The sequence below is a fragment of the Necator americanus genome, chromosome X (assembly GCF_031761385.1).
Source record: "Necator americanus strain Aroian chromosome X, whole genome shotgun sequence".
Taxonomy (NCBI): Eukaryota; Metazoa; Nematoda; class Chromadorea; order Rhabditida; family Ancylostomatidae; genus Necator; species Necator americanus.
The window spans coordinates 13,211,265-13,234,791 of NC_087376.1; the positions used below are offsets into that span (position 1 = coordinate 13,211,265).

The following is a 23,527-nucleotide window of genomic DNA, read 5'->3' on the forward strand; positions in this document are numbered from 1 at the left end:
ACAAATAAAATTTTAAAAATATTTTTTCAAAATCATTTTTTACCGGTAAATTAAACCGCTCTTATCTATGGAATTTTACTGATCGAATGGGCTCTTCAAGTTCTACCCAGAGATCAAATTCCGGCATTTCTAGAGAGATTCCGGCAGAAATTCCGTTAAAATCGCTATTTTTCTATATGAATTGTTTATTAAGTGGGCGGTGTTTAGAGTTGAGGGGCGGAGCTTCTTCTAAACTTCTTCTCCGATTTTTATTTATCCATCCATCAAGTTAGAGGGGTGACTGCATTCAATTTCAATTTCATTCCAATTCATTTTTCACCGGTAAATTAAACCGCTCTTGTCTATGGGATTTTAGGGTAGTTACTCGTTGTACCATTTTGAATTTCGCGGTGCGTTAGCATCGGTCCAATTGGCGGAGCCTCCCGCAGCCGGGTGTGAGTTTAGATACGAGTCTGGCACAAGGGCAAAAGTTTGTAACATCAGGTATGTTGCAAGGCGCACTCTCAGCTGGCAGCCACAGGTTGGAAATGAGAAACGTGAGTTACTGTGCAGTATAATCGACGCCTGCCACCGCTACCGATAACGATTCTAGTGAGTATCTCCTTGCATGAGCCCGAGTAGACGTCTTCAGCGACGATTATAATCTTCAAGTAACAACCACTCACCAATATTCCTAATCTTCTCTACGGATTTGACACTATGCGATACGATAGGTCCAGCTTGAGATGCATCGAGACTGCATCCTCGAAGTAGCAATACCTTAATATTAATCATGTCAGAGTTAGACATCATGAAAAGCTATTACAACACCTACAGTTTCTCTGCATAGTGACCTGAGAGTTGACGCAGGCATTCCACTCATCCTATCTGAAATAACATACGGAATAACTTGAACAAAGTGCACAAAGCGTAGAAACGCTGCCACAACACCCCCAAGCGTCGAATTCGCACCTCGCGAAAGTTCGACCAAGATTAGGAGTCGAACATGTGCCCTCTTGTGCATTCTACAGACAATACGCAGATCTTACGGCATGCAATTGGTTTTTTCTTCATTTGAATGCTCCAGTATTTGCCATGCCAGTTTCTTCTTTTTTTTTGTGACTTCTCTGGTTTATATATTAGACTGACTAGCTCTTAGATGTTGGCGTTGTAGTTGCGTACTCACTAGTATTGTTTTTTTTGCAGATGTACATTTTGTCTTCCAATTTATGCCATTACGCTACGGTATTATGAATTCAACGTCTTTCCTCTTTTTTTTTGTTTCCTTTGACATCGTATGCTGTACCCTCTGTCATCCTTTGTTGTCGCATGTATGTAATCATACGAACCATTAGATGCTCTCGACGCCGGTATATACACCATCATATGGGGTTACCGCACGCGGGCGAGCCGCGCTGCGCCTGGTGCGGACGAGTGGTGATGGTGTTGCTGGAGCGCGAGAAGCCTAGTTCGGGAGAGAAAGCTACAGCATTTCGCAAACGTATGCTTTTAACTCTTTTGAGTCGTACTTCGTTATATTGTTATATCCACTTTCAAGTTTTTGTTCCAATTTTGCTATATTTGTGAAGGTAATGTTAACGGCGCTCTGTTTCTTGTCAAAGACGCTGCATATTGTTGAAATGCTCGACTAAGTGACAAATATCTTTCAAATTTGAAGAGCAGGAAAGCATTTCAACAGGAGATAGTTCAGGAGGTGATCATTCGATAGGTCATTATTGGAAGCAGATAGCTGATACAGTCGGGACCCTAAGATCTAAGCGTTAACCTTAAAGCACCTATGACATGTAGGCTAAAGCTATCAAGAAAAGAGGAAGACAGAGCTGGAACTACTACTGCTTTAGCATTACTTTCACACATTAACATTCACATGCAACAGCTTTTATTCACACATTGACTCTGTCTTCACAAGGTAACAATTCTGAGGAAACCTAGATTAAGTGGTGTAGCCTCTGTGAAGGCTGTTGTTTTACTCTTCTAATCTCTATCTTCTTGCTCTATCTTCTATTCTTCTTTTTAGCCTACATAACATGAATCCTCGAAGACCACTGCTTAGGTTTTAGGGTCCCGACCGACTCAGCTATTCACTTCCAGGGATGACTTGTCGGCCGATAAACTATCCCTTTCTCAAATGGAAAAGTGACCCCGTACTTTAGTGACAAATGGCAAAGTCATTCGTGACTTAAGAACGGTTCTTGTCCTATATGAATGTTCTTGAGCTCAAAAGTTCGGTTCAATTAGAACAAATTGATCAACTAATCATGGATCAGTTATGAATGGTTATAACAATAATGGTAATAAAACAGTTTGCGAATTGTTTACGTTTGCAGATGTCGTTAGTCCTTAACGGACATCATCCCCCATATGATGGTATGTATATCGGCATTCGGAAGCTTGATGTGTGCTGTTGCAAATAGCGGAATTCAAAACTGAGAAAAAGAACCGGAAAATTGCCGCCTCAGGAAAGTCAGTATATAACTGTGGGTGCTGGGGTGCAGGATTCAACAGTATGAGTGGGCTGAGGCGAAATAGAAGCACAAAGTATGCTGACGAGTATCCACCACCAACCATCCTGCGTCCCATCTGCAAAGAGACCTTCAAAGTGAGTCACATTAAGGAACCGCAACTTTCATGATGGTTTCGTGCGTAATAATTCGTATGTAATAATTGTAGTTCACATCTTTATTGATTACTCCTTCTGATCCCACCAAACTTATCTATGCAGAGTCACCGTGAGCTCGTAGAGCATGCCCTCAACAGCATGCTGAAGACTCAGACGAATTTGTAGTGGAAGGTTCGATCGGTTTCCAGAATGTACAAGATTATCAGTTTCGAGCGGTATGGCAGTTTTCGTGTAAATTAGTGTATCTCAAGTGATTTTTTTCTTAAGAGTTGGAAGTTAGCATCAGAGGAAGCGGGTATAATAAGTCGCTTCGTAACAAGGACTAAGATTACGGAGCAGGCCAAAGTCACATCCACTGTCACTGCTCGTATCACTGTCCAGCTTCGCGACCTTAAAGAAAGAAATGTGTGTGGCGCACTGCACAGCGTATATGAATGTACGTGTTCTACATTTTTAGTATCAACAGTCAGTGCCTCTGCAAATTAATCGTAGTAGAACCAAACGAATTCTAGGTGACGAAAAGGATTGATGGTGTGACAGTCGAACACTGTCTCACCCATCTCGGATACGAAGCTCGTCCATCTCAGCTGAGACTAGATGAGTGCTGAAAAGTATGTACTCTCGCTGTTAGGGGATGGTCTCACTGTCTGACAAGTATGTAAAAGAAATAAGAATACAAGTATGAGGAGGTCCCCGTACTCACATGTACTTCATTATAACACGAGATATAACGTAAATCAGTCTGCATAACCGTAGAATTTGAAGAGATCGGTGGAAGGGATTTTCATGAATCTCGCTGCAAAGTGTCCCGTGCAGCCAGAGAGACTTCACAACTTTGACACGGTGTCAATTCAGACGCGAGTTGACGCCAACTCAGAATCTGATGGCATTCAGCTCTACAGACCAGCACGAAACGCCAGCGGAGATGGATTCGTGCTCGGTAAATAAAATCTAGAAAAAAATCCATGCAGTTTGGAACATACAAGATACATTTAAAGGATAAAGTCACTGGCGTATCAATCCATTTGGTATGCGCCAACGCGTTTTACTGGAATTCGTAATCGTTGAGGTTTTGGAACGCGTGTTGGCCTATAAAATGACTTGCGGGAGACAGCCGATGATCAAGTCAGTGTTTTTATCCTCTCAGACAAGAGTTGGTACCAATTTATCGACCCCGGAGGGATGGCTTGCACTAGGGCGGTTTCGAACCCTCGACCCTGCAGCTACAACGGACCTCTAACCGACTGCGCCACACCTGTCTCAAGATACATTTAGTCGTCATTAATCCAAGAGAGCGGCTGCGGAAGTATGGAGAAAGATAGCGTTGTGTGTGGCCGACACGTTCAACCAAACGTCCTATGCTGTGAGATTGGCCACCGCAATTGTTGGGGACGAATGTGATAGAGCTTTGCGAGCCGCTTACTTACGTTCTTATAGGTGATATACTACTAGTACATTGAAAGTTGCCACTTTCCCATTCTTCATAATTTTTTAGAATGACTGAGATAGAGGTGGACTTATTGTTTGAGCACGTGAAAAGTACCTTCCTTCGTTTTACACGGACTATTTCATGACGGACGACGCGAACACATTCTGGAACGGCTGTACCAAGGTATTTCCATCATCTTTGAATAAGTGGCTTCCGTCTTTGTGACATGTGCAACAGGCCATGAAGAGGAATGAAAACACGAAACTTATCAGCGTGTGTACTTCGAATCGTTCCTCAGGAAGAAATAGATACCCGCTTTTAACTTCGCTACTGTTTTAGCTTTAGTAACAGGGAAAGAAACGACGTTATGTTCTTCACGTTTCTCTCAGTTTTTCCCATTACTAATAGCAAAGCCGAAGTGCCTGAATAGCCTTGATTTGATTATAATTTTTTTGAGCAGAGCTTTGAAGTTGTTAACTGGTAAAACTTGGAAGCACAAAAGAGATTACACAGACGGAAAACGGAAATTGGACCAAACTTTAGGATTGTTCAGAAAAGTATTCATTGTCGGCAAATTTCGCACGTATACTTCCTATGAAGGAAGTTTGATTTCCCTTTCTGTCTCCAAGTTTGGTTGAATAAAAGCAGAAAACTGCTCTTCCAAAGAAAGAAATCTTGAAAGCAACTCCAAAGATACCAAAAACAGTCGTTTGAAAATATCTACAAGCCGAAACTTCCGAAGTCTGAAAACGCTGTCTAGTGCTGTCATGAACCGCACTGGCTTCCTTCAGGTTTTTTTTTCCATTATCTCGTACCAGGGGGCGGGTGTGGTGTAGCGGTTAGAGGTTCCGCTTACTGCACAATCGATCGGAGATTCGAATCCGCCCTAGTGCTCACCAAGCCTTTCATCCCTCCGGGGTCGATAAATTGGTACCAGACTCGTCTGGGAGGATAAAAACACTGACTTGACACATCGGCTAGCCACCGCAAGTCATTGTATAGGCCAAATACACGTTCGTAAACCTCAAACGATTCTGAATTGAAGTGAACGTGGGGGCACATCCCAAGCGGATTGATTAACTCCAGAAACTTTATCCTTTAACCTTATCCTTTATCTCGTACCAACGTAGGAGCTGTATAATCCAGGATGTTTTGTGGAAAAAGTACCTCTTCCAGTTAGAAAAAAGATACTGGAAAAGAGTACCTTCATTTGAAAAACCACTACTTTTTTCTATGCGAATTGTGTTCCTTTACCTACGATGTTCTTGTCATATATTAACGTGATTTAAGTGGCGATTATTATGCAGTACGCATTCCATAGCTAGGAGCAAAGTAAGCAACACAACTGGGAACATGTTGGGAAGTAACGACAGAATGAAAAAAGGAGAGTAACGTTGAGAAGAAAGAGTGAAAAGCGGAAACAAAAACGAGAATGGATGTAAGAACAGTGAGAAACACGAAAATCTCTGTTCGACTCAGTTCCATCGTGAGGGCACACGTTGTTACTGATATATTCGGTTCACATCTTCGCATGACTCACATTTAAACTTACACTCGGCTGCGGTAAGATCCGCCCCTTGGACCAGTGATAACGTGCCGCGAAATTCAAAGTGTTAGAGCGCGTAACTAATTCCTCCTTTGTTTCAGGGGAATAGGCTTGAAAAAAGCTAGAAAATGATAGTTCATGAACTCTTACCATAAAGCAGATAAGGGGATATCACACTAAGTTGCAGTAAATAAAAGAAAGGAGAATACGATCATGAAGTTCAGAAGTATGGGATGGAAGTGGAGCATGGGAAAAATATAGCTGGGGAGGGGGCGATCAGTGGCGCGCTTATTTACTGACGTTCTAACTTACATTTTTCTCTTAGTAACTTTAGTTAACATGTCATAGGTCCTGTAAGACTAATGCTTAGGCTTTAGGGCCCGAATGATTTGATTATTTACTCTGAGAAATAAGGACGCCGCTGAGTGCCCCCCTCCCAACTACATTTTTCCCGTGGAACACAAGGTTTTTTTTTTGCTGTTAACGGAGATTACGTGAGGTAACGGCAAAAGGGCAACTACATGAGTTTTCATATCATTCTCTTTTCTTTTTCCCTCTCCAGCTTCTTTCTCGTTGTTCCACTCGTTCTTAGATTATTTTTCTTATTTAGTTTGCATTTTCGTTTCCTTTCTTGTCTTTTGCATCATCTCTGTTTTACTCATCTTTTTTTCGTTCTATTTGCTTTTGCAGGCGAACTTCTTCCAAAGTAATTAGGTTTATTGCTGTTTTCACTTGATGCAGTATCAAAGACGGATATCTTGACGCAGTAGTCTTTTAATCTCGCATTGTTTTAACTTCAGTAACAGAATAGGGAGAAACGGCATTGTGTTTTTCAATTCTTTTTTATTTCAACTTCATTTGTTTCAAGTTTTTCGTTTTTCTATGCCCATTATTTAGCAGCGCTCCACAGCGCCGCTTTAAACGCAACTGCTTACGCAGCTGCACCGTGCTTCATGTCGTTCTGACTCTACTCTATGTGAGTACATAAGAATATGTCCAAAGATAAAGGAACCAGTGGGAACCAATGCCCTTAAGGAAAGCTGCTCGAAAAATTTAGAATCAAGTCGAAACCATTGTAGCACTTCGGCTACGGCGATGCCATTAAATAGTAGGGAAAATGGCACAGAAAAATGAAGAACACAATGTCGTTTTCCTTATCCTGTTACTGAAGATAAAACAACAGCGAGGTTAAAAGCAGGTGTTAGGCTACCTCGTTAAGATGTATATACCAAGTATTATATATATATACATATATATATATATATATATATATATGCATATATATGCATATATATGTATATATATATATATATATATATATACCAGCCTGAACGTCCGGCTAAATCCGGACTTGAGGCTTATTTTGGTGTTCGCTTCGTTCGCCTTCACCGATCAGTAAGAAATAACAATAGCGACATTTTTTTGGAAAATTAGAATTGCTTCTTTTCAATCAACGCTTTCTTCAATTTTTTTTGCCCGAAAATTTAAGCACAGATGAATGATTTTATGGTTTTTCTCTAAACTCTTATTTCTATATTTGGAGAGCAATCCAACTTAATTTTACATCTATGTTTCTTTCAAACCTCTACAATTTGGAAGCATTATTCGAAGTATGAGTTTCCTTCGCTCTCAACTATTAGCAAAGAATGATGGGCTAACATGGAATGACGTGAATATCGCTATCGCAGTGATAAAAATAACGTTCTACGTCAGATCGCGTAAATTGTTGGCTATGTATTGTATTTAAGCAGCCGTTCAAACGTTGTTTTCTGGTCTTTTTGAAGAAAGGATGTTAGCAGCATCAGGAGGCATGCTGATAAATAGATATGCGAAAGAACCAAAGAAACCCATTCTACTGCGTTGGGGCTCCCGCGCACCATTCCGACGGAGAGGAACCCGTCTCTTGCCACTCTATAGCTTTCTGCCACCGGCGCATTATTTCAACCCCGTGGGACCCGTCCCACCCCATTTTACAGCTTTCTGGCTTCGCACACGAGTTCGACGTCGTAGTATCCGTGTCATCCAATTTTACCGCGTTGAGGCTCCAGCGTACCAAACCGACGCCACAGTATTCGTCTCCTCTTTTTGGAATTTCTTGACCGATACACACAGACGCACACACGTGACCGAATAAGCCCGTTACTATGTAGCATGATAGTTTGCAAATCTAGAAGTATACATTCACATAAAAGTCTATTTACTCTCACTAACATATGAGAGAAACTAACGTGCCTTATCAAAGCCAACATACATAGTTACATAGCTTTAGACAATGATGAAAAGGTAGAGTGCTCGCCTATCAGGTGCATGGCGATGGTGCGGCACCTCACAGCTGTAGAGTTTTGCAGCATTATGGAGTATTTGTATGGAGCATTTGTGAAACAGAGATGATGTAGAAGGCAAGAAAGGAAATGAAAATGCAAATTAAATAAGAAAATCAATTTAAGAACGAGTGGAACAGCGAGAAGGAAGTTGGAGAGGAGCAAGAAAAGATATCAGAGCTCACGCATTTAGATAAGGATCAAGAAACCTCTGTTCCACTTCCATCCCATACTTCTAAATTCGATGGTCGTACTCCCCTTTCTTTGTTGTACTACAACGTCCTGTGATATCTCCTTATCTGTTTTATGGTAAAAGTTCATGAAGCACCGCATAGCATCCATTTTCTAGCTTTCTCCGAGCCTATTTTTCTGAAACAAGGAGGGATTAGTTACCCGCTGCAGCACATTGAATTTCGCGACGCATTACCATTGGTCCGAAGGGCGAGCCTCCCACAGCCGTTTGTAAGTTTAGATACGAGTCATGTAATATACTTCTCTTGGTGCTAAAGTAGTAGTGTGGGTCTCTACCATGCTGCACCTGCTTTGTACTTCGGCTTAGCAAAAAAAAACTTTCATGGCGCAGAAGGATTGTAGTTCGCGCAAAAAGCGTTCGTAGTGCATAGAAACTGCTCTCGTTGTTGGACCGTTTCATTCGAATAATGGCTGCTGCTACCACCTTGCTGGGTTTTCATGATTTCGCTGTGGTTACTACGTGGCAGGAGTTTGGATCGAATTCCACAGAAAGTACGTGTCTTAATGCGGAGTTCTAATAAGAGAACGAGAGATTTGTCTAGATATCACCTTCAGAAAGTTTAGAAAACCAATCATTTTAAATGCAATTAGCTACCTAAAAGTCTTGTTGTCGAACCCATCAAATCTAAGCACTACAAATTTGTGTGTTACTACTTTATATGAAAGAAATGAAACTAACCAGAGGTGACTTCGTATTGAGTACTAAAAGACCATAGGAGGCAATCTTCATTTCCTTCATTACTTGTACAGTGCTTCGGCAGTCTTCCGTTACAGCCAATTCAATATATTGAAGATCCGCAGTTGTACGGAAACGTAGCGTCAAAGCGTCGGAAACGTGTCGGAAATGTTAGGAACGGATGACAAACGGAATGACAAACGAGATGTTCAGAAGCTAACAGAAGTGTAAGAGCACTAAGTAAAAGAAGAAGCATAGTCGCAATGAAAAGCAAGTACAGTGGCTCAGGTTGATAAGTGTAGTGCACGTAAGAAGCTTTATGCGTGATCATTCCTCATCGATCGCGTATTTATGCGCGATTACAAAGATTTCGATAAGGACGTCTGTTAATTGGCTATTACGTATTCTGTTGGAATAACACTGATACGAAAACGAAAAGGTGATCTGATGGCTCCATGCGATGTCTCGCTGGTTTTGCTGTGACGGTCAGGGATCAATCCCTGCCAAAAGTCCTATCTTTACATTTAGCATAGAAGGATTTAAAGAGCACAATTCTCATCCGACAGCAACGAATTTCTTACTTTCACTTGAAAAAGCTATTTTGATTCTGCTACTGAGTGAAAAAAGGCATCTATAGGCGCTATTAGGGTTAAAATTAGTACAAAGCAGGCTCCACGAGTTTCCGAATATCGACGCTCAAAGTTTCGAGTTTTTCTCAACTAGCTTTTGAGAGAACCAGAACACCTACAGAGACCAAAATTTGCAGCTAAGGGTTTTCCTTGATGCTCTATCCAAATATGGGATCGAATTTTTCAACGGCGCTACCGTAATCTTGCAATGGGAAAAAGTGCGAAATCTCAGATTTTCGGCAACGCGACAAAAACTGTATGACTTCAAACAAATTCCAACAACTCAGCTCCTAGTTTATAAGGATGAATTCGGTTCGAAGTGTAAGTATGATATAAGTATAGTAGTATAGTATAAGCAGTTTTGAAGTATGGTTATAGAGGAAGATTTTTCCTATTATAATTCATTTTCGCTTTCTTTCTGATAGTTTTACTTCTCTGGAAAGTTGGTTGGGAAAAATGCTAAATTTCTCAACTTTTTCTCAACTACCTTTCAAAAAAAAACCAGAAGGTACCTGAAAAAGAAATTTCAACCATTTTATGTTTTCTATAGAACTCAGCCACCTTTGTCTTCCTCCGTCTCTTTTTCTCTCCGTTATTCATGTTTATTTTTTAGCTAACAAAATCAGGCCTGTCCAGCAGTAATTTCCAATTAAGGCCTGGTTTTAATCGCTAAAGTAACCTCTAAGTAACACCTATATGCAGCGAACACTGCTCTAAATACAATTTCAAAAAAACTGCCGGTGAAATGTTCTTCTCAGTGATTTTTTTCGGTTTTGCAAAAATCAGCATTTCGGCGAAGATCGAACTATTCATCATCTGTAATCACTCTCAATGAGTGAAATTGTGTGTAAGAAATAAAAAATAATGAGAAAATGCTTTTAGAATGTGATCTGCGTCGGTATTAGTTTTTTTTTTCATTTTGCAAAAATGGAAGAATTTCGGCGGTGATCGAACTCTCAACCGTTCAGTTCCATTGTCGATGAGTAAAATTGTTTGCAAATAATAGGACTTAGTGTGAAAATTGTTTTAAAATGTGTCCTCCGTCATTTCCAGCTGTTTTTTTCCGTTTTGCCAAAATAATGGTCCCGCCAGGGATCGAACTTTTGATCATCTCTTTATCAATGTCAAACAGTACTATTGTGTTGCCGAATTCACAATGAGAGCTTACTCAACTTTTCGAATTATATGTCTGCATATGTATTGACACAGTTCTAATCCTTGCAGTAGCGTCTGTAACGTCTACCTCGTACTAATCCGAGCAAATATACCTGGAGGATATTTTTGGTGAGTAGCCAATGTGATATGGGATACGGCCTACCGGTAGCATCTTCGATAACCTGACTACCTAGTAATTAGTCTTTCTTTGTTGTCTTGACACGCCTTTTAATCTTCTAGCCTGATGATAATCATTTATTGGATCTATTTATACACTAATTGCAATATTTACAGATGTATCACGATATTTCCGACCTATATTCCGAGGAGAGTTTTATACGTTTTAATGAGATTAACTCCGAACCAGGACCTTCAACCGATTGGCTGGCAAAGAAGAAAAAGTTGAGAGATGCATGGCTCACTTCTCCACCTACGACGACGACAGTGGAAGCTGCACTCTCAGATCAGTCCTATACACTGCTTATCGTAGTACTCGGATCTTCCGTTTTGAATATGCTCCTCGCGCTACTGGTAAGGGTTTTTTTCCTTGCGAACACTTTTTCCAGTATGTTTGTGAGCTTTTTGAAATACAATGTTCTCTGCAATCAACATTATTCTTTGCTCAGACTTGCGCTGTGAGACGAAGACGGCAAAGGAATCGTAACCGTGAACAACATGTGGAGCTTAATGAGCAGTCTGTCCGTTTGAAGTCCTTGCTGCTCTAAATAGAAGATTAAAGCATTTATTAGATTTATTAGATATATAAAGTCCAATAAACATCTTACTGTGTTTTCTTTTCACTGCATTGTTCCACATCTCCATACGAGCGACCTGGAACATATTACATTATTACAAAAATTCTACAGAAAATCAAAAACAATATTCTAACCGTGTCTAGATCAGTGCATCGAGAGATTGAATGCTTTTCTACCTTGATTATTATTCTCAATCTTCCATATGGCACACGTCACGCGGCATCTTGAACATATAATTAACATCACCATATAATTTTTAGTTATTATTTATTCTATTAATATTGCTATATTACAATATTAATTTTGTTCTACTTATAGCACTACTTTTTTAAAGTAATTTGTTATTTACTATATCACATTATTTTATTTACTAGGTGTTTATTTGTTTTTTCTAATTCTTTTTATTATACTCAATTTTTGATTGCTATGTGGGCAACTATAATAGTAGGAACGAGATGAGGGGGTCGTTTTTGGGAGGGTCGTCAAGGGGGGTCGTTTTTAGGAGGGGTTTTCCCAACTACACGCTTGACCCTGCCCTGGTGCCGAAAAACGCATTGCTGACAAAGCTACATCACGTCCATGGCGAACGAAACTGATCTGCGCGAGTCTCAGATCGTGGGGGTAAGAGCGACCGCGTCCGGCCCCCTTTCGAACACTGCCTGAAAGCGGAACACGCGGTTCGTTCGGCGAACAAGGGTTAAAACGAGCTCATAGATGGGTTCCTGTAAAGTATCGGACAACGTTAACACAAATTTAGCTGTCCTGAAGAAATACGCCGAGTTATTCTCTATAGACCTTGTCCGTGGGACCCGCGAGTGGATGGTACGTGGATAATCGAATGCGCGACGGGTTGGGTTCACTTCTTGAGTCCAGACGAAATCCTTTATTGAAATCAGGGATTCGTCGTATCCTCTGTACGAACTGGCGACGTTGAAGGCATGCTGGTCCAGTATCATGCAAGTCACGACGATAGGGCCCTATGGTGGCCTTATGATCAATTATGGGCAGTATGGCAACGGCATAATGACTGCTCGCCACAGTCTCCTCTATCGCCCGACGTTGGTGTCCGTATATGCGCTCTCAAGCTCCTCCTGAATAACGCGGGCGGATCGCTGTCGAAATGCGATTGTGTCTTCCAGATCCTGGAGTACAATGAGTGGGACTGTTGGAATTATCCCGCCGCCCAGCATCGGTACTAATGGAAAACAGTGCGTGGTTGAAGCTTAACTTGAGATTGGCACCTAGGGGATTGTGTACGCAAGTTTCGATCGGCATGCGAAGGTTTATCTGAAAAGAAGGGCTGCGAAGGGCACGTACTGAACGTGGGTACGTGAGGTGATGAACTTTCGCCATGGCTGCAAATAATGTTTCAGATAATGATGGGAACCAGGCGGTGTTTCGCTCGGTATCGCACTGGTCGGGGCTTCGTCGAGTCGTAGACTGCTTTCGTTACACTCACGATGCTTCACGATACTGCACCACGATCCCTGCCACGGTGGCTATGAGGAGATGAATGCCTTCCGGGGACGGCTTCGGTTGGTCGTCAAATGTTAGTAGGTCCTCTGAAGGGATAGTGTCATTCTGGCTGCATGACGTGGGCGGCCACAGCTTGGGTGAGCCTGGCCGCGGCGACCAAAAGAAGTCCAGTGAGGATGGAAAACCGTTACGGAAAGTTCGTTTTGCTCTCTTCGCGGAGGAGAGGTATAGTTAGAATAGGAAGACATAACTTTGAGGTGGCGGAGTTTCGCTGCATCGTCGCGATATGCAGGAAACGAACTGATCTGAGTGTCTGCCAGATTCTTGCAGGAAGGCAGTAGTTGAGGGGATGTGTCCATGTCTCCCATCATCTATTGGGGAGAACACGACCAAGATGGGTGACCAAGGTTGATCTCGCCGGTGAGAAGCTGTAGTGGAATGGAACTCGGTCAGATCCCAGCTAAGAGCAGAGCAGTACTGGATATCGGCCGCATAAGAGAGGAACTACAAGATAAAGAACTTGATCGAAGCATCTGCGAATCCCGGCGAAGCAAGGAGCTGATCTCAGTGTCAGGCGGACCCGACTATAAGACGAAGAGGCGCTGGACCCCATCGCGGGGTCCACCCGTCGGGGTCGCCTAGCCAAGGCGGAGCGCCGTGAGAGTGCGACATGATAGCGATACAGAAAACTAACGTAGTTGCCGGGTTTACTTAAGCTATAATAACAACATAACGCAATTATTGTACAAGATGCAACAAAAACCATAAACACAGACATAACACGAACAGGTACCAGACAAAATTTAGAATTGTGTTGGAAAATGCATCATCAAGGAAGGGCAGACGAGGAGAACAGGAAGTAAAAAAGGAACGGAGGGCTGTCACATCTTTGAAGTCGAGCATACAGGTAAATCGAACTTCGTTGAAACCCGAAACGAGTGCTGTAAGCATGAGTAACTGTTTCTGAGGAATGTTGGGCTTCTACACTAACTCATGTCCGGCTGTAAGCATCCCGCTCATCGGCCTGAGCAGATGCAAGCGCTTAACTCTCTTCGACGGGGAGCCACGCGGAAAAGAATACTGGATCAGACAAGGTGTGAGAGTTCTTAACCTGGTAAAATGCTCCAGTAACATCAGCTTCAATTTCACCTCCAAGGTTAGATTTGCCCAAATTCTATGGCAGAGAAGCAGAGCTTTCTGAATTTTTGCCGGTTTATGAGACACTCGTGCACAACAACACCAGTCTGAGAGATATTTAGAAGATGTTGTTGGTGAATTTTGGTCTCCGAGGAAAATAGGAGCGAGCTATTAAAGACATTTACCTTGTACCAGAAAACTACGCGTTGATGATACCAAGTCCAAATAAAAAATAGTACGACAACTAAGTGATCTACAACCACCTGATAGGAGCGCTACGTACAACGAGATCGTGTATGATAAAATCTCTATGCTACTGAATCAAATGATCTGTACCAGTGAAGATACCTGCGCAACAAAAAATGCCATATGGATTGAGACGATTCTTAACAAATTTCCACAGCATATTATCGCGCACGTATTCATAAGAACACTAGAAAGGGAAGACCAGACCGTCGTACAAATCATGATAGAGGCAGAAATTGCAAAATCCTGCATTCGGTCTCGAATACGACAACATGTCAGAAAGACTACGAGAAACGGTGAGAAATTCAACAAAAGGAGCCAACAAAAATATGCGACATGCGGCCAAAGTGGTCGCTACCCTTAGCAGTGCCAATCACCAATCCACGTCTCAAAAGACCCATTTTATGGATTATACAATATTTGGGCCAACGACTTATTGATGTGGCTCAATGGATTTTCAGGATAGCGAGAACAGTGCCATCTTCACTTACAGCGTGACCGCAGTACCCGAGTCAGAAATTTTGATTTTCTCTGGTTTTTGGTTTTTTGATTTTTTTTCTCAATGACTTTTCAAGCTACAAAGCATGCTAATCTCATCAGATGAAAATTCGGAATGCAAAGAAATATTTTAAAGAAGTTTCGTTCGAGAACGGATACGTCACAGACTCGCATTTAAACTTACACGGGGCTGCCGGAGGCTCCACCCTTTGGACCAATGGTAACGCGCCACGAAATTCAAAATGGTGCACCGAGTAACTACTTCCTCTGTTGTTTCAGAGGAATAAGCTTAGAGAAAGATAGAAAATGAGTGCTTTACGGTGTCTTACGCACTCTTACCTTAAAACAAATGGGGAGAATATCACAATGAACCTTAATCCAAGAAAAAAAGAAAGTATGATCCCCGAATTTCAAGTCGAATGAGCGATGAAATTGGAACTTAGACTTATTGATCCTTATCATGCAGCTAATGACGATTGCTTCAAGTAACTGCATTGCTACATCTTTTACTCTTTCTCTATCCAGTTTTCTTCTCGTTTTTCCATTTGCTCCTGCATTGCCTTTCTTATTTAATGTGTACTTCATTTCCCTTTGTTTGTTTGTTTTTGTTTCTGTTTCTCACTCTTTCTTCTTAACGTTACTCTCCTTTTTCATTCTGTCTTTACTTCCTAGCATGTAATTGTGTTGCTTACTTGCTTACTCCTAGTTAAAGGCATCACCCCACAATCTGAGGTGGTACGGATTTCAGGTGGAGTATTCTTATACGGGATAGTAGATTATGGAGAGGGTGATTCTATCCATTTCTTCTTAATTGTCGTAAAAACGGCCCGAAGATGCGGCGCGTGCAGAAGGCTGGCGCGCTCCAATCGAACTGTCTAGCACGAGAGGCGGAGCAGTCTCGCGGGGAGTACCGCTAGCCACTGCCCGATACCTGCGACTTCACGGTAGCGAGGGGTGAATCACTCGCTACTACCAGTAAGCGTCGCGCAGTGGAAGCAGCTCTCGACCCACGCAAGGAGAAAGCCTTACCTCTGATAAATGATCTGGGCTTCGCCCCCGTCGGGAGCATCCTCGAGAGGCTCAGGCTAGTGATGCAGTCCTTGCTGTCGTCGTCCCAAGCGTCCTTGGTCGGTCCTCGGTCTGCAGGTATCCGGTGGCTATGGTTCTCCACGTGTGCTCCAGGCATAGGCTCTTATGAGCCCAGCCGCGAGACTGCTCCGCCTTTCGTGCTGGATAGCTCCGCCCCTAAAGGGAATATTACAGTATCGATCAACTTGCGATAGAGTGCATTATCCACATCACTTACAGTACTCCCTGTAGAAAATAGCGCGCTGGGACGCTCGAAGTGTCTTCAGGACCGTTTTTTTTAGGAAGGAATAGACGGAATCACCCTTCTCTCTATAATCTACGACTCCGTATAGGCACAACCCACCTGAAACACGCTTAACACGCTTAACATATATATATATATATATATATATATATATATATATATATCGGCGACTAACTAGAGTACAACTTGAGTCCAAATCTTTACTCGTACAAGAAGGTAGAAATCATAACTATTAAAAATGAGTGCTATTTGGAGCAGAGACATTGCCCAACATCTTAAAACGTATTCCTCCTACATTTTTAGATTTTAAAAACACGCTGCTTCCAGAAGAGATCCTTTCTAACTTATACGTTGATAACATTCTTATCGCAAATAACCAGAATGAAGGTATCGCAAAATGAAGGGAAAGCAAAGAGCTCTTTTCCGGAATAGGAATGAATCTGCGTGAGTACGTTTCAAATAGCACTATTGTCAATAAGTGCACTCAAGAAGAAGACTGCACTCAAGTCGGCATTATCAAGCTTCTGGGGATGAAATACTACACAGAAGCGGACTGCTTTCACCACGACGTCATCTTCAATAAGAAAACGGTTATGAGAGAAAGAGAATTTTTAAGACAACTCAATCCTATTTACGATTTCATTGGCATTGCAAATCCTTCAACGACTAAGAGAGAGGGGAGACTAAAACAGAGAGACAGACTGGGAAGAACCAACAGCAGAACGTCTTGCTAAGGAATAGAAAAATACATGTCAAGAACTTCACAACGTGTCTCCTTCGTTACCACGCTATGTAGGAACCACTAACGACTTCTACAAGGAAAAGCTATGGGAAACACTAAGGGTGTTCGCAGATGTAAGCTAAAATGCATTAGCTACTTGTGCGTTAACTCGTCAGGAGGAAACACGAAAGGTGCCACCGTCAATCAGTGGCAAAATTCGCCTAGCACCAAAAATGGCGAAGCATACAATACTTACTTGGCTTAGATACTTAGATGGCCCGTCTTCACTGGATGTGCGGGCCCCAGCATCTCTTCCACTCGTTTCGTTCCCTCGCCATTGCCATCCAAGATGTTCTCAAGTTTCATGAGTGATGTTGACGAGGTCCTTGAACCGTGTCCAGCTGAGATCTCAGCTGGTCCATCCGTGTAGCGAACAGGTCACCCCATCTCGTTGGCGGTCTCCTTCGAGGGCGTTTCGCATCTCTTGGGATCCACTCTAACGTTCTTTGGTCCATCCGCAGCAGATTCTTATCATAATGTGACCGGCCCATCTATGTTTTGCTTTCGATACATATTCCGCTGGGTCGCGAAGATGGGACATTCCTCTTAAGGCGGAGCTGCGAAGACCGGCTCGGTGTTGTGTGCGCCGGTTAAACTTCAGAAGACATCTCTCAAGGGCTCTGTGGGTAGTAAGTAGCTTCCTAGACGTGGCAGCAGTGTCTGCCCACTTCTCCGCTGCGTAACAGAGTGCTGAAAGTCTAAAGCGCTCTGTTACGCAGCGGAGACGAGAGCGTGAAAGTTGAAAGAACTGTCGACTCGAACTCGATGGGCACGAAGATTCTGGTTCGTGGCATCCCTGACAGCTGCGAATGCTGCTGATGCTGCTCTCATTCTTCTATTCAGTTCTTCCTTCAAGTCGTTTTCCATGTTCATAGAACGTCCGAGGTATACGTATGACGAAGTCTCCACGATTTGGGAGCCTTCAAGTTGTACTCCTCCGTCTTCGCAGTAGGCTAGGCGAGAGCAAAAGAACGATGTCGTCCACAAAACGAAGGTTGGGGAGGAATCTTCCATCAACATACATGCCCCTTTCTTTTCAAGAAAGTGATTTCATTATCCAATGTAATGCAGCCGTGAACAGCTTCGGCGATATAGTATCGCCTTGTCGTACCCCCTTTCCAATGGGTATGGTGAGGGAGCGGTGGAAAAGCTGTATCTTAGTGGTACATATTCGTAGCAATTGGCTAATGTCCTCACGTCGACGCGTCCACACCTTGATCGACCAGCGCTGATAGTATTGCATTCGTTTCTACTCTGTCAAAGGCTTTCTCATAGTCGACAAAGGTTAGAACTAAAGGAAGGTGGTATTCCCGGCAAAACTCTATGATCCTCGAACGGTTTGGATGTGGTCCGAGCAGCTGAACCCCTGACGGAATCCAGCTTGTTTTTGAGGCTGGCCTTCATCCAGCGTCCTGGATATGCGCGTGAGAATGATCTTGGTGAAGACTTTGTATAACACGCTCAGAATTACAAAAGGATGGTACTACTGAGGCTTCAAGTAGACACCACCTCCGATTGGTGAGTATGTAGTCGATCTCCGCACGAGTCGCGCCATTGGGCGATTCCCATGTCTACCGACGATGATCTTTCTTCATAAGAAGAGAGTTCCCGTTGAGAGAGGCTAGAAAATAGCCCAGAGAGACGACTGCCGTATTCATTCCGGCCATCCAGTCGAAATCTTCCAATCCTGTATTCCTCTTCCTAGTTTTGCGTTGAAGCCTCCGACAACGAATTTGTAGAACGACTTCTCGTTGCGGATTACTTCCTCCACCTCCTCGTAAAACGCGTCCAATTCGGATTCATCAGCTGCTGATGTTGGTGAGTAGCAGTTGATGACATTGATGGGTTTTTGGCGCAGAAGGCGGAAGCGAAGAATGGCCAGACGAGGTGACAGGATCTTGTGAGAATCGACAAAATGGACGACAGATGGGTACACAACAAAACCAACACTGCCTACATTTCGCGACGGAACTTTCTCTCCACGAATGACGAGTATACCTTCGTTCATCTGTCGTACGTCGCTCCTTCTGCACTTGGTCTCCTGCAGAGCAATCACGAGAAATTTGATACGTTCTGCACCTCCGAGAAGGACATGCAGGTCAGCGTCTGTGGAAACTGTTCTCGCGTTGTAAGTACACAGTCTGAGACAGTCTCCATGGCGAGTCGTGCGTGTGTCGCCTTGGTCCAGAATCGCTTCTGAACGCAGTTCTGCCCAACCTTCTCGAATTTCAACAAAGGGCTGCAGATAAATCAATCCATTCGTCGCTGTTCCATATCATGCGAAACCTTACTTCTTGCCAGAATTGCTTATCCAACCTAGTGTCCTGAGGTCCTCTTTCACCACCTCACTCCGAACTTTCTTCTTCCGTCAGGTAGCCTTTTTCAACTTGAACCCGTCAAACTTCTCAGAACACAATGAAGAAGGCGGTCTGCTGTTCTCCTCCAAGACGTGACCAAGGAAGCGAAGACCTGTTTTTGTGTTCATGTCCATGGCGGTGCAAGATGTTGAAATCTTCCACGTATCATCCACCAGTATCTTGAATCACCTTGACTCCCGTTGATCTTCGAACTGGTCGAGCGGGCGCCAGTAATTCTTCCATTGGTCCCGATCGCGTGCCAGAGTCGCCCAGTGGTTCTTCCTTTCGCGTGGGACATAATTTTCTTTGAAGGACTTCGTGAAGAAATCTGACCATCGGGTCGGCGGTTTTCCTGCGGTGCGTTTGATGTCGCATGGTATCCAGTCGCTTACGGCTCTGGTCCAACGATTGTTGTTAAAGCGCATCACTTGTCCGGCCCACCTTATTTTACTCTCCTTGGCATACGCAGCGTCACCTTTAATCTTCGATCGCTCGCGTATGAGAAAACATTGAATCCCGTCCCACACGTGCGTGAAACGGGATACTCCTAGCATCACTCTCTCAACTGCGCGTTCAATGACGTTCACCGCGTTTTGTTCCTGCTTGCGAAATGCCCAGGTTTCCGAAGTATAGGTCAAAGCAGGAAGTACGGTGGTGTTGAAGAGGTGAACACGGAGCCGGGTGTTCTTGATCCTCTTCACCACATCGTCGATGCTCTTGAATGCTCCCCAAGCCGCTCGTTTCCTTCTGCCCAGCTCGGAGGTCAGGTCGTTCATCATGTTCAATTCCCGACCTAGATATAAATGTCTTCCCATTCCAATACTCGCATCGCGTTCTCGAGAGTGGCAGTGAATATTTTGGGTGAAATTGTGTTACCGTCACGAACCCCTCTCTTCACGTCGATTATGACATCATCGTAGAATGGGGAAATTTTGGTCGCGATGTTGCTATACAGCTCACGAAGTATCTTTATGTATGGAGTAGGGACGCCTTGGTTGTCCAAGGCCTGCATGACCGCTTCGGTCTCAACTGTATCAAAAGCTTTCTTTAAATCGACGAAAGTGAGACACAGCAGCATCTTGTACTCTCGCGATACTTCTATGACTTTTGAAACTGTGGGTATGTGGTCAATCGTACTGAGCTCTTTTCGGAACCCTGCTTGGTCGCATGGCTGTCCTTCGTCTAATTCTCTTTCTTTCCTGTTTGGGATTACTCTTGCGAAGAGCTTGTAGATGATACACAGTAAGCAGATTGGACGATAGTTGCCGATGTCTTGGGGGTCGTCCTTCTCATCCAACAATCTTGCTGGTTTTCCATTGCTCAGGAACCTTGCATCCCGACAGATAAGGAGTGAAGAGCACGACCACTGTGTTGATGAGGACTGGCGATAGGTACTTCAGATGTTAAGGCTTGATTCTGTCGAGGCCGGGTGGAATACCATTCTTCACCGACATGATGGTATGTCGGACTTCGGAAGGGAGGACCTTTGGAATGACATGTCCATCTTCCCTCAGATGGTGAGGAGGCAAGTGGACGTGGCCGTCGAAAAGATCGGAGTAGAAGTCGTATATGATTTTCTCTATTCTCCCTCTCGATGCTATGGCTGTTCCATTTGGATTCCGGAGAGCAATTATCTTCGTCTTTCGATTGGCGTATTCTCGACAAGCGCAGCGAATGCTCTGTCCCGCCTCTGCAGCTTCATTCAACACTTCTGCTCCTCTCTCTTTGAAGTATTCCTTTATCGCCTCTCTGCAAAGCCTTGCGAGCTCGGACGTGAGTTCTTGGTTACCTGCAGCTCGTGGAGCTCCACGCTGACGTATCACCTCAAGATCTTCAAGAGACCTCGTACAGTCGTGAAGACGTTCTACAAGCCGTTCATATTCGTCGTCGATGTTGTCCATGACGGTATCTTCCCAAAAGCCGATTGGCGAAGCGAAGAGCTCCCAATTGATGATACTTCTGGTAGTTCGCTTAGTGAAATTCGCAGCTTTTTCTCCTCTCCGTGTGAAAGAAAGTCTTCCTCGAAGAAGGCGATGATCCGATCCCGTTTGGTACAACAGCGACATCCTTCAGGTAAAACCTTCTACGGACGATGATGTGGTCAAGTTCATTATGATACCCTCCATCGGTTGACTCCTACGTCCAGCGTAGAGAGGAGGGCTTTTGGAATTGCGAGTTCCCATGGATGGTCTTAGTCGTCATAATGAACTCGGAGAGCTTCTCCCCCTGGTCATTCCATTGTAGGCCGTGGGTCCCGATGTGAAGTTCCTCCGACGTTCTTCTGGGGTCAATTTTGGCGTTGAAATCACTTATTATGACCTTGTAGAAGGTATGGTCTTCTTTGTAGAAATTCTCCAGGTCCATATAGTAAGCTTCGACTTCTTGTTCGTAGCTTGATGTTGCAGCGTAAGCGACGAAGATAGTCAAATCTGGTGTTGGGCCACATCTTCTTATCCGCAGACGTCCGATTCAGGTTTTAAGTTGTTCGAAAAAGTCGATCTTTACTGCCATTGAAGGCCGTCGTTGACGAGGACACCAACTCCATCTCTGCTGTCACATGTTCCTAAGAACAGTTCTTCTCCAGGGAGGGAGTCCATCCCTGAATCCACCTGCGTCTCAGAGCAGGTACAAGGTCGCTTTTGGTCTGCAATTAGCCCCTATGCGCCAGCTGGGGACGCGCCACGTAGCCTCTCGGCTAACCGGCTGTGTTTCCTCTAATGAGGGAGATCCGTGGTAACTACATATGCCTACGCATATGCCTAACTACAGGGGCAGAACGTTATTCCTGTCAAACCATTAGCTTTCCTCCACCCGCAGCCTCTGCGACTGCCTATCCTTAGAGGAAACGACTGGCAACGGCTATCGTTAAATGCTCTGCGCAGCAGTCAATAGCGTCAGCAGAGCATTGAGCATGGCGCTGCGTTCGCCTTACGCCCCGCCCATCACATCGTCCATTTTCGGCCCTCATCGTCTAACGAGGTGCGAAACATGCCTCACAGGAGCACGTTCTCTGGTATTGCTTCTATACCGATGTAGTATCGATTACGTATAGAGATACATTGAACGATTGCACACGAAATCCCAGAAATAGAAAATAGTAGTGTCTTATTTATGTAAAACAAACAAATCGAAACTTACAAACTACTGCAGTATTTTACAAGAATTAAATAGTCTGTATAAATACAAATGTACATCTATATCTTCTATATATTTTTTTCAATCACAAATCTACATCTTTCAAAAACCAGGTTCTCGTTTCTAAATCTTTAATTTTTATTTTGGAACGTTTTCGATTTTCAGCTTCATTTATGTTTTCTGATGTTGTTTTTTTTTCTTGTACAAATCTTTCACGTTCTTTCTTCATTTTTAGCATTTTCACTTTCTACGTCTTTTCCCATTTGCTATGTTGATACCTCTTTGTTCTTTGAACCTTCCTAGAAGTCAATTCTATCACTTAATTGCAATACAAACACGGCACATAACCTCAGTGACGTGGTGATGGATTGGCGTGGCTTAGTGATCTTGGGTGGACCAAGATATGCTTGCTCTGGCCTACCGACAGCCTCTTCTGCAGGCACTTATCCGGCTTAATCGTGTTGCGGGTTCCTAACGACCCCCCCCCCCCCCCGCCCCCGTTCTGGGAGAGGTTATGCGTCGAGTATCTGAAAGCACTGCGTCCAAAATATAACCAGAAAATAACCTCGCCATGCAAAGCTTCGAAAAGAACTAAATGAGGTTGTTCTAGTGGAGTAAGAAACTTGCTATGCGGAAGCTAGTGCATATGGAAAAATCATAGGTGTGGTCAGGAGCAATGATGGTCTTACAAGGTAAAATTATTAATGCCCGGCAAGCACATTTGGCCCTCTTAACAAAATGTATCCTCTCGAAGTTTCATGCGAAGCTAAAAACCAGAGAATCTTACGAGGGATTCGGGTCTTAAGGATGCTACTTTGAATTAAAATGCCTACGTTAGTTCTAGTAGATCAGCGCGCGATGCTAAATTAAAAACAGTGAAAGCCATCGAAAAACGAAGCGAAACGTATCAACGAAAAGCTCGAATGAGGGATTGGGCTCACCAACTTTTTTGCTATAACCATGATTATAATTGCAGCGTCATCTGTAATTAGTTGTCATAATGGAACGCTGCGCGTTAAACATCTTGCAGCTACATTCGAATTATGCATTAGATTCTCATGTAAATCTTGTGAGAACGGTTCCCCAGAACTTCTAGAATTGCCGCTCACAGCGAGAAATATGATCAAAGAGTAACTCTCTCAGAAGTAGCCAAAAGGATATTCATGTTGTATGTCGTTTAC

At 43.5% G+C, this 23,527-nt stretch overlaps 9 protein-coding genes across 12 annotated transcripts; 2 read left to right on the forward strand and 7 right to left on the reverse strand.

The window, feature by feature from the left end:
• Nucleotides 1–61: 61 nt before the first annotated feature.
• Nucleotides 62–862, reverse strand: RB195_022836 (uncharacterized protein; the record flags this gene model as incomplete). Its single annotated transcript, XM_064210073.1, has 3 exons — nucleotides 62–129; nucleotides 666–759; nucleotides 815–862. 3 exons carry the CDS (start codon nucleotides 860–862, stop codon nucleotides 62–64), a joined length of 210 nt encoding a protein of 69 aa, XP_064065954.1.
• Nucleotides 863–2,506: 1,644 nt separating this feature from the next.
• RB195_022837 (uncharacterized protein) lies at nucleotides 2,507–3,228 on the forward strand (the record flags this gene model as incomplete). Of its 2 annotated transcripts, XM_064210075.1 has the most annotated exons (5): nucleotides 2,507–2,599; nucleotides 2,723–2,729; nucleotides 2,786–2,835; nucleotides 2,888–3,056; nucleotides 3,133–3,149. In XM_064210075.1, 5 exons carry the CDS (start codon nucleotides 2,507–2,509, stop codon nucleotides 3,147–3,149), a joined length of 336 nt encoding a protein of 111 aa, XP_064065956.1. The 2 variants fall into 2 exon arrangements, with proteins under 2 accessions (XP_064065956.1, XP_064065955.1); XM_064210074.1 differs by lacking the exons at nucleotides 2,723–2,729; nucleotides 2,786–2,835 and having other exon boundaries at nucleotides 2,888–3,025; nucleotides 3,133–3,228.
• A 5,784-nt stretch (nucleotides 3,229–9,012) lies between these two features.
• On the forward strand, nucleotides 9,013–11,292 carry RB195_022838 (uncharacterized protein; the record flags this gene model as incomplete). The annotated part of the gene is made up of 5 exons (XM_064210076.1): nucleotides 9,013–9,071; nucleotides 10,748–10,757; nucleotides 10,923–11,029; nucleotides 11,092–11,159; nucleotides 11,255–11,292. The coding sequence occupies 5 exons, from the start codon at nucleotides 9,013–9,015 to the stop codon at nucleotides 11,290–11,292; spliced, it is 282 nt and encodes a 93-aa protein (XP_064065957.1).
• Nucleotides 11,293–11,312: 20 nt separating this feature from the next.
• Nucleotides 11,313–15,926, reverse strand: RB195_022839 (uncharacterized protein; the record flags this gene model as incomplete). Its single annotated transcript, XM_064210077.1, has 3 exons — nucleotides 11,313–11,349; nucleotides 11,414–11,459; nucleotides 15,770–15,926. 3 exons carry the CDS (start codon nucleotides 15,924–15,926, stop codon nucleotides 11,313–11,315), a joined length of 240 nt encoding a protein of 79 aa, XP_064065958.1.
• Nucleotides 15,927–15,932: 6 nt separating this feature from the next.
• Nucleotides 15,933–17,874, reverse strand: RB195_022840 (uncharacterized protein; the record flags this gene model as incomplete). Of its 2 annotated transcripts, XM_064210079.1 has the most annotated exons (4): nucleotides 15,933–15,985; nucleotides 16,047–16,172; nucleotides 17,296–17,544; nucleotides 17,604–17,868. In XM_064210079.1, the coding sequence occupies 4 exons, from the start codon at nucleotides 17,866–17,868 to the stop codon at nucleotides 15,933–15,935; spliced, it is 693 nt and encodes a 230-aa protein (XP_064065959.1). The 2 variants fall into 2 exon arrangements, with proteins under 2 accessions (XP_064065959.1, XP_064065960.1); XM_064210078.1 differs by lacking the exons at nucleotides 15,933–15,985; nucleotides 16,047–16,172; nucleotides 17,296–17,544 and having other exon boundaries at nucleotides 17,566–17,874.
• Nucleotides 17,875–18,508: 634 nt separating this feature from the next.
• On the reverse strand, nucleotides 18,509–18,862 carry RB195_022841 (uncharacterized protein; the record flags this gene model as incomplete). Its single annotated transcript, XM_064210080.1, has 1 exon — nucleotides 18,509–18,862. The coding sequence occupies one exon, from the start codon at nucleotides 18,860–18,862 to the stop codon at nucleotides 18,509–18,511; it is 354 nt and encodes a 117-aa protein (XP_064065961.1).
• A 534-nt stretch (nucleotides 18,863–19,396) lies between these two features.
• RB195_022842 (uncharacterized protein) lies at nucleotides 19,397–19,990 on the reverse strand (the record flags this gene model as incomplete). Its single annotated transcript, XM_064210081.1, has 1 exon — nucleotides 19,397–19,990. One exon carries the CDS (start codon nucleotides 19,988–19,990, stop codon nucleotides 19,397–19,399), a length of 594 nt encoding a protein of 197 aa, XP_064065963.1.
• On the reverse strand, nucleotides 19,397–20,289 carry RB195_022843 (uncharacterized protein; the record flags this gene model as incomplete). Its single annotated transcript, XM_064210082.1, has 2 exons — nucleotides 19,397–20,004; nucleotides 20,088–20,289. The coding sequence occupies 2 exons, from the start codon at nucleotides 20,287–20,289 to the stop codon at nucleotides 19,397–19,399; spliced, it is 810 nt and encodes a 269-aa protein (XP_064065962.1).
• On the reverse strand, nucleotides 20,005–21,277 carry RB195_022844 (uncharacterized protein; the record flags this gene model as incomplete). 2 transcript variants are annotated; one of them, XM_064210084.1, is made up of 2 exons in its annotated part: nucleotides 20,005–20,605; nucleotides 20,664–21,277. In XM_064210084.1, 2 exons carry the CDS (start codon nucleotides 21,275–21,277, stop codon nucleotides 20,005–20,007), a joined length of 1,215 nt encoding a protein of 404 aa, XP_064065964.1. The 2 variants fall into 2 exon arrangements, with proteins under 2 accessions (XP_064065964.1, XP_064065965.1); XM_064210083.1 differs by lacking the exon at nucleotides 20,005–20,605 and having other exon boundaries at nucleotides 20,615–21,277.
• Nucleotides 21,278–23,527: the final 2,250 nt, after the last annotated feature.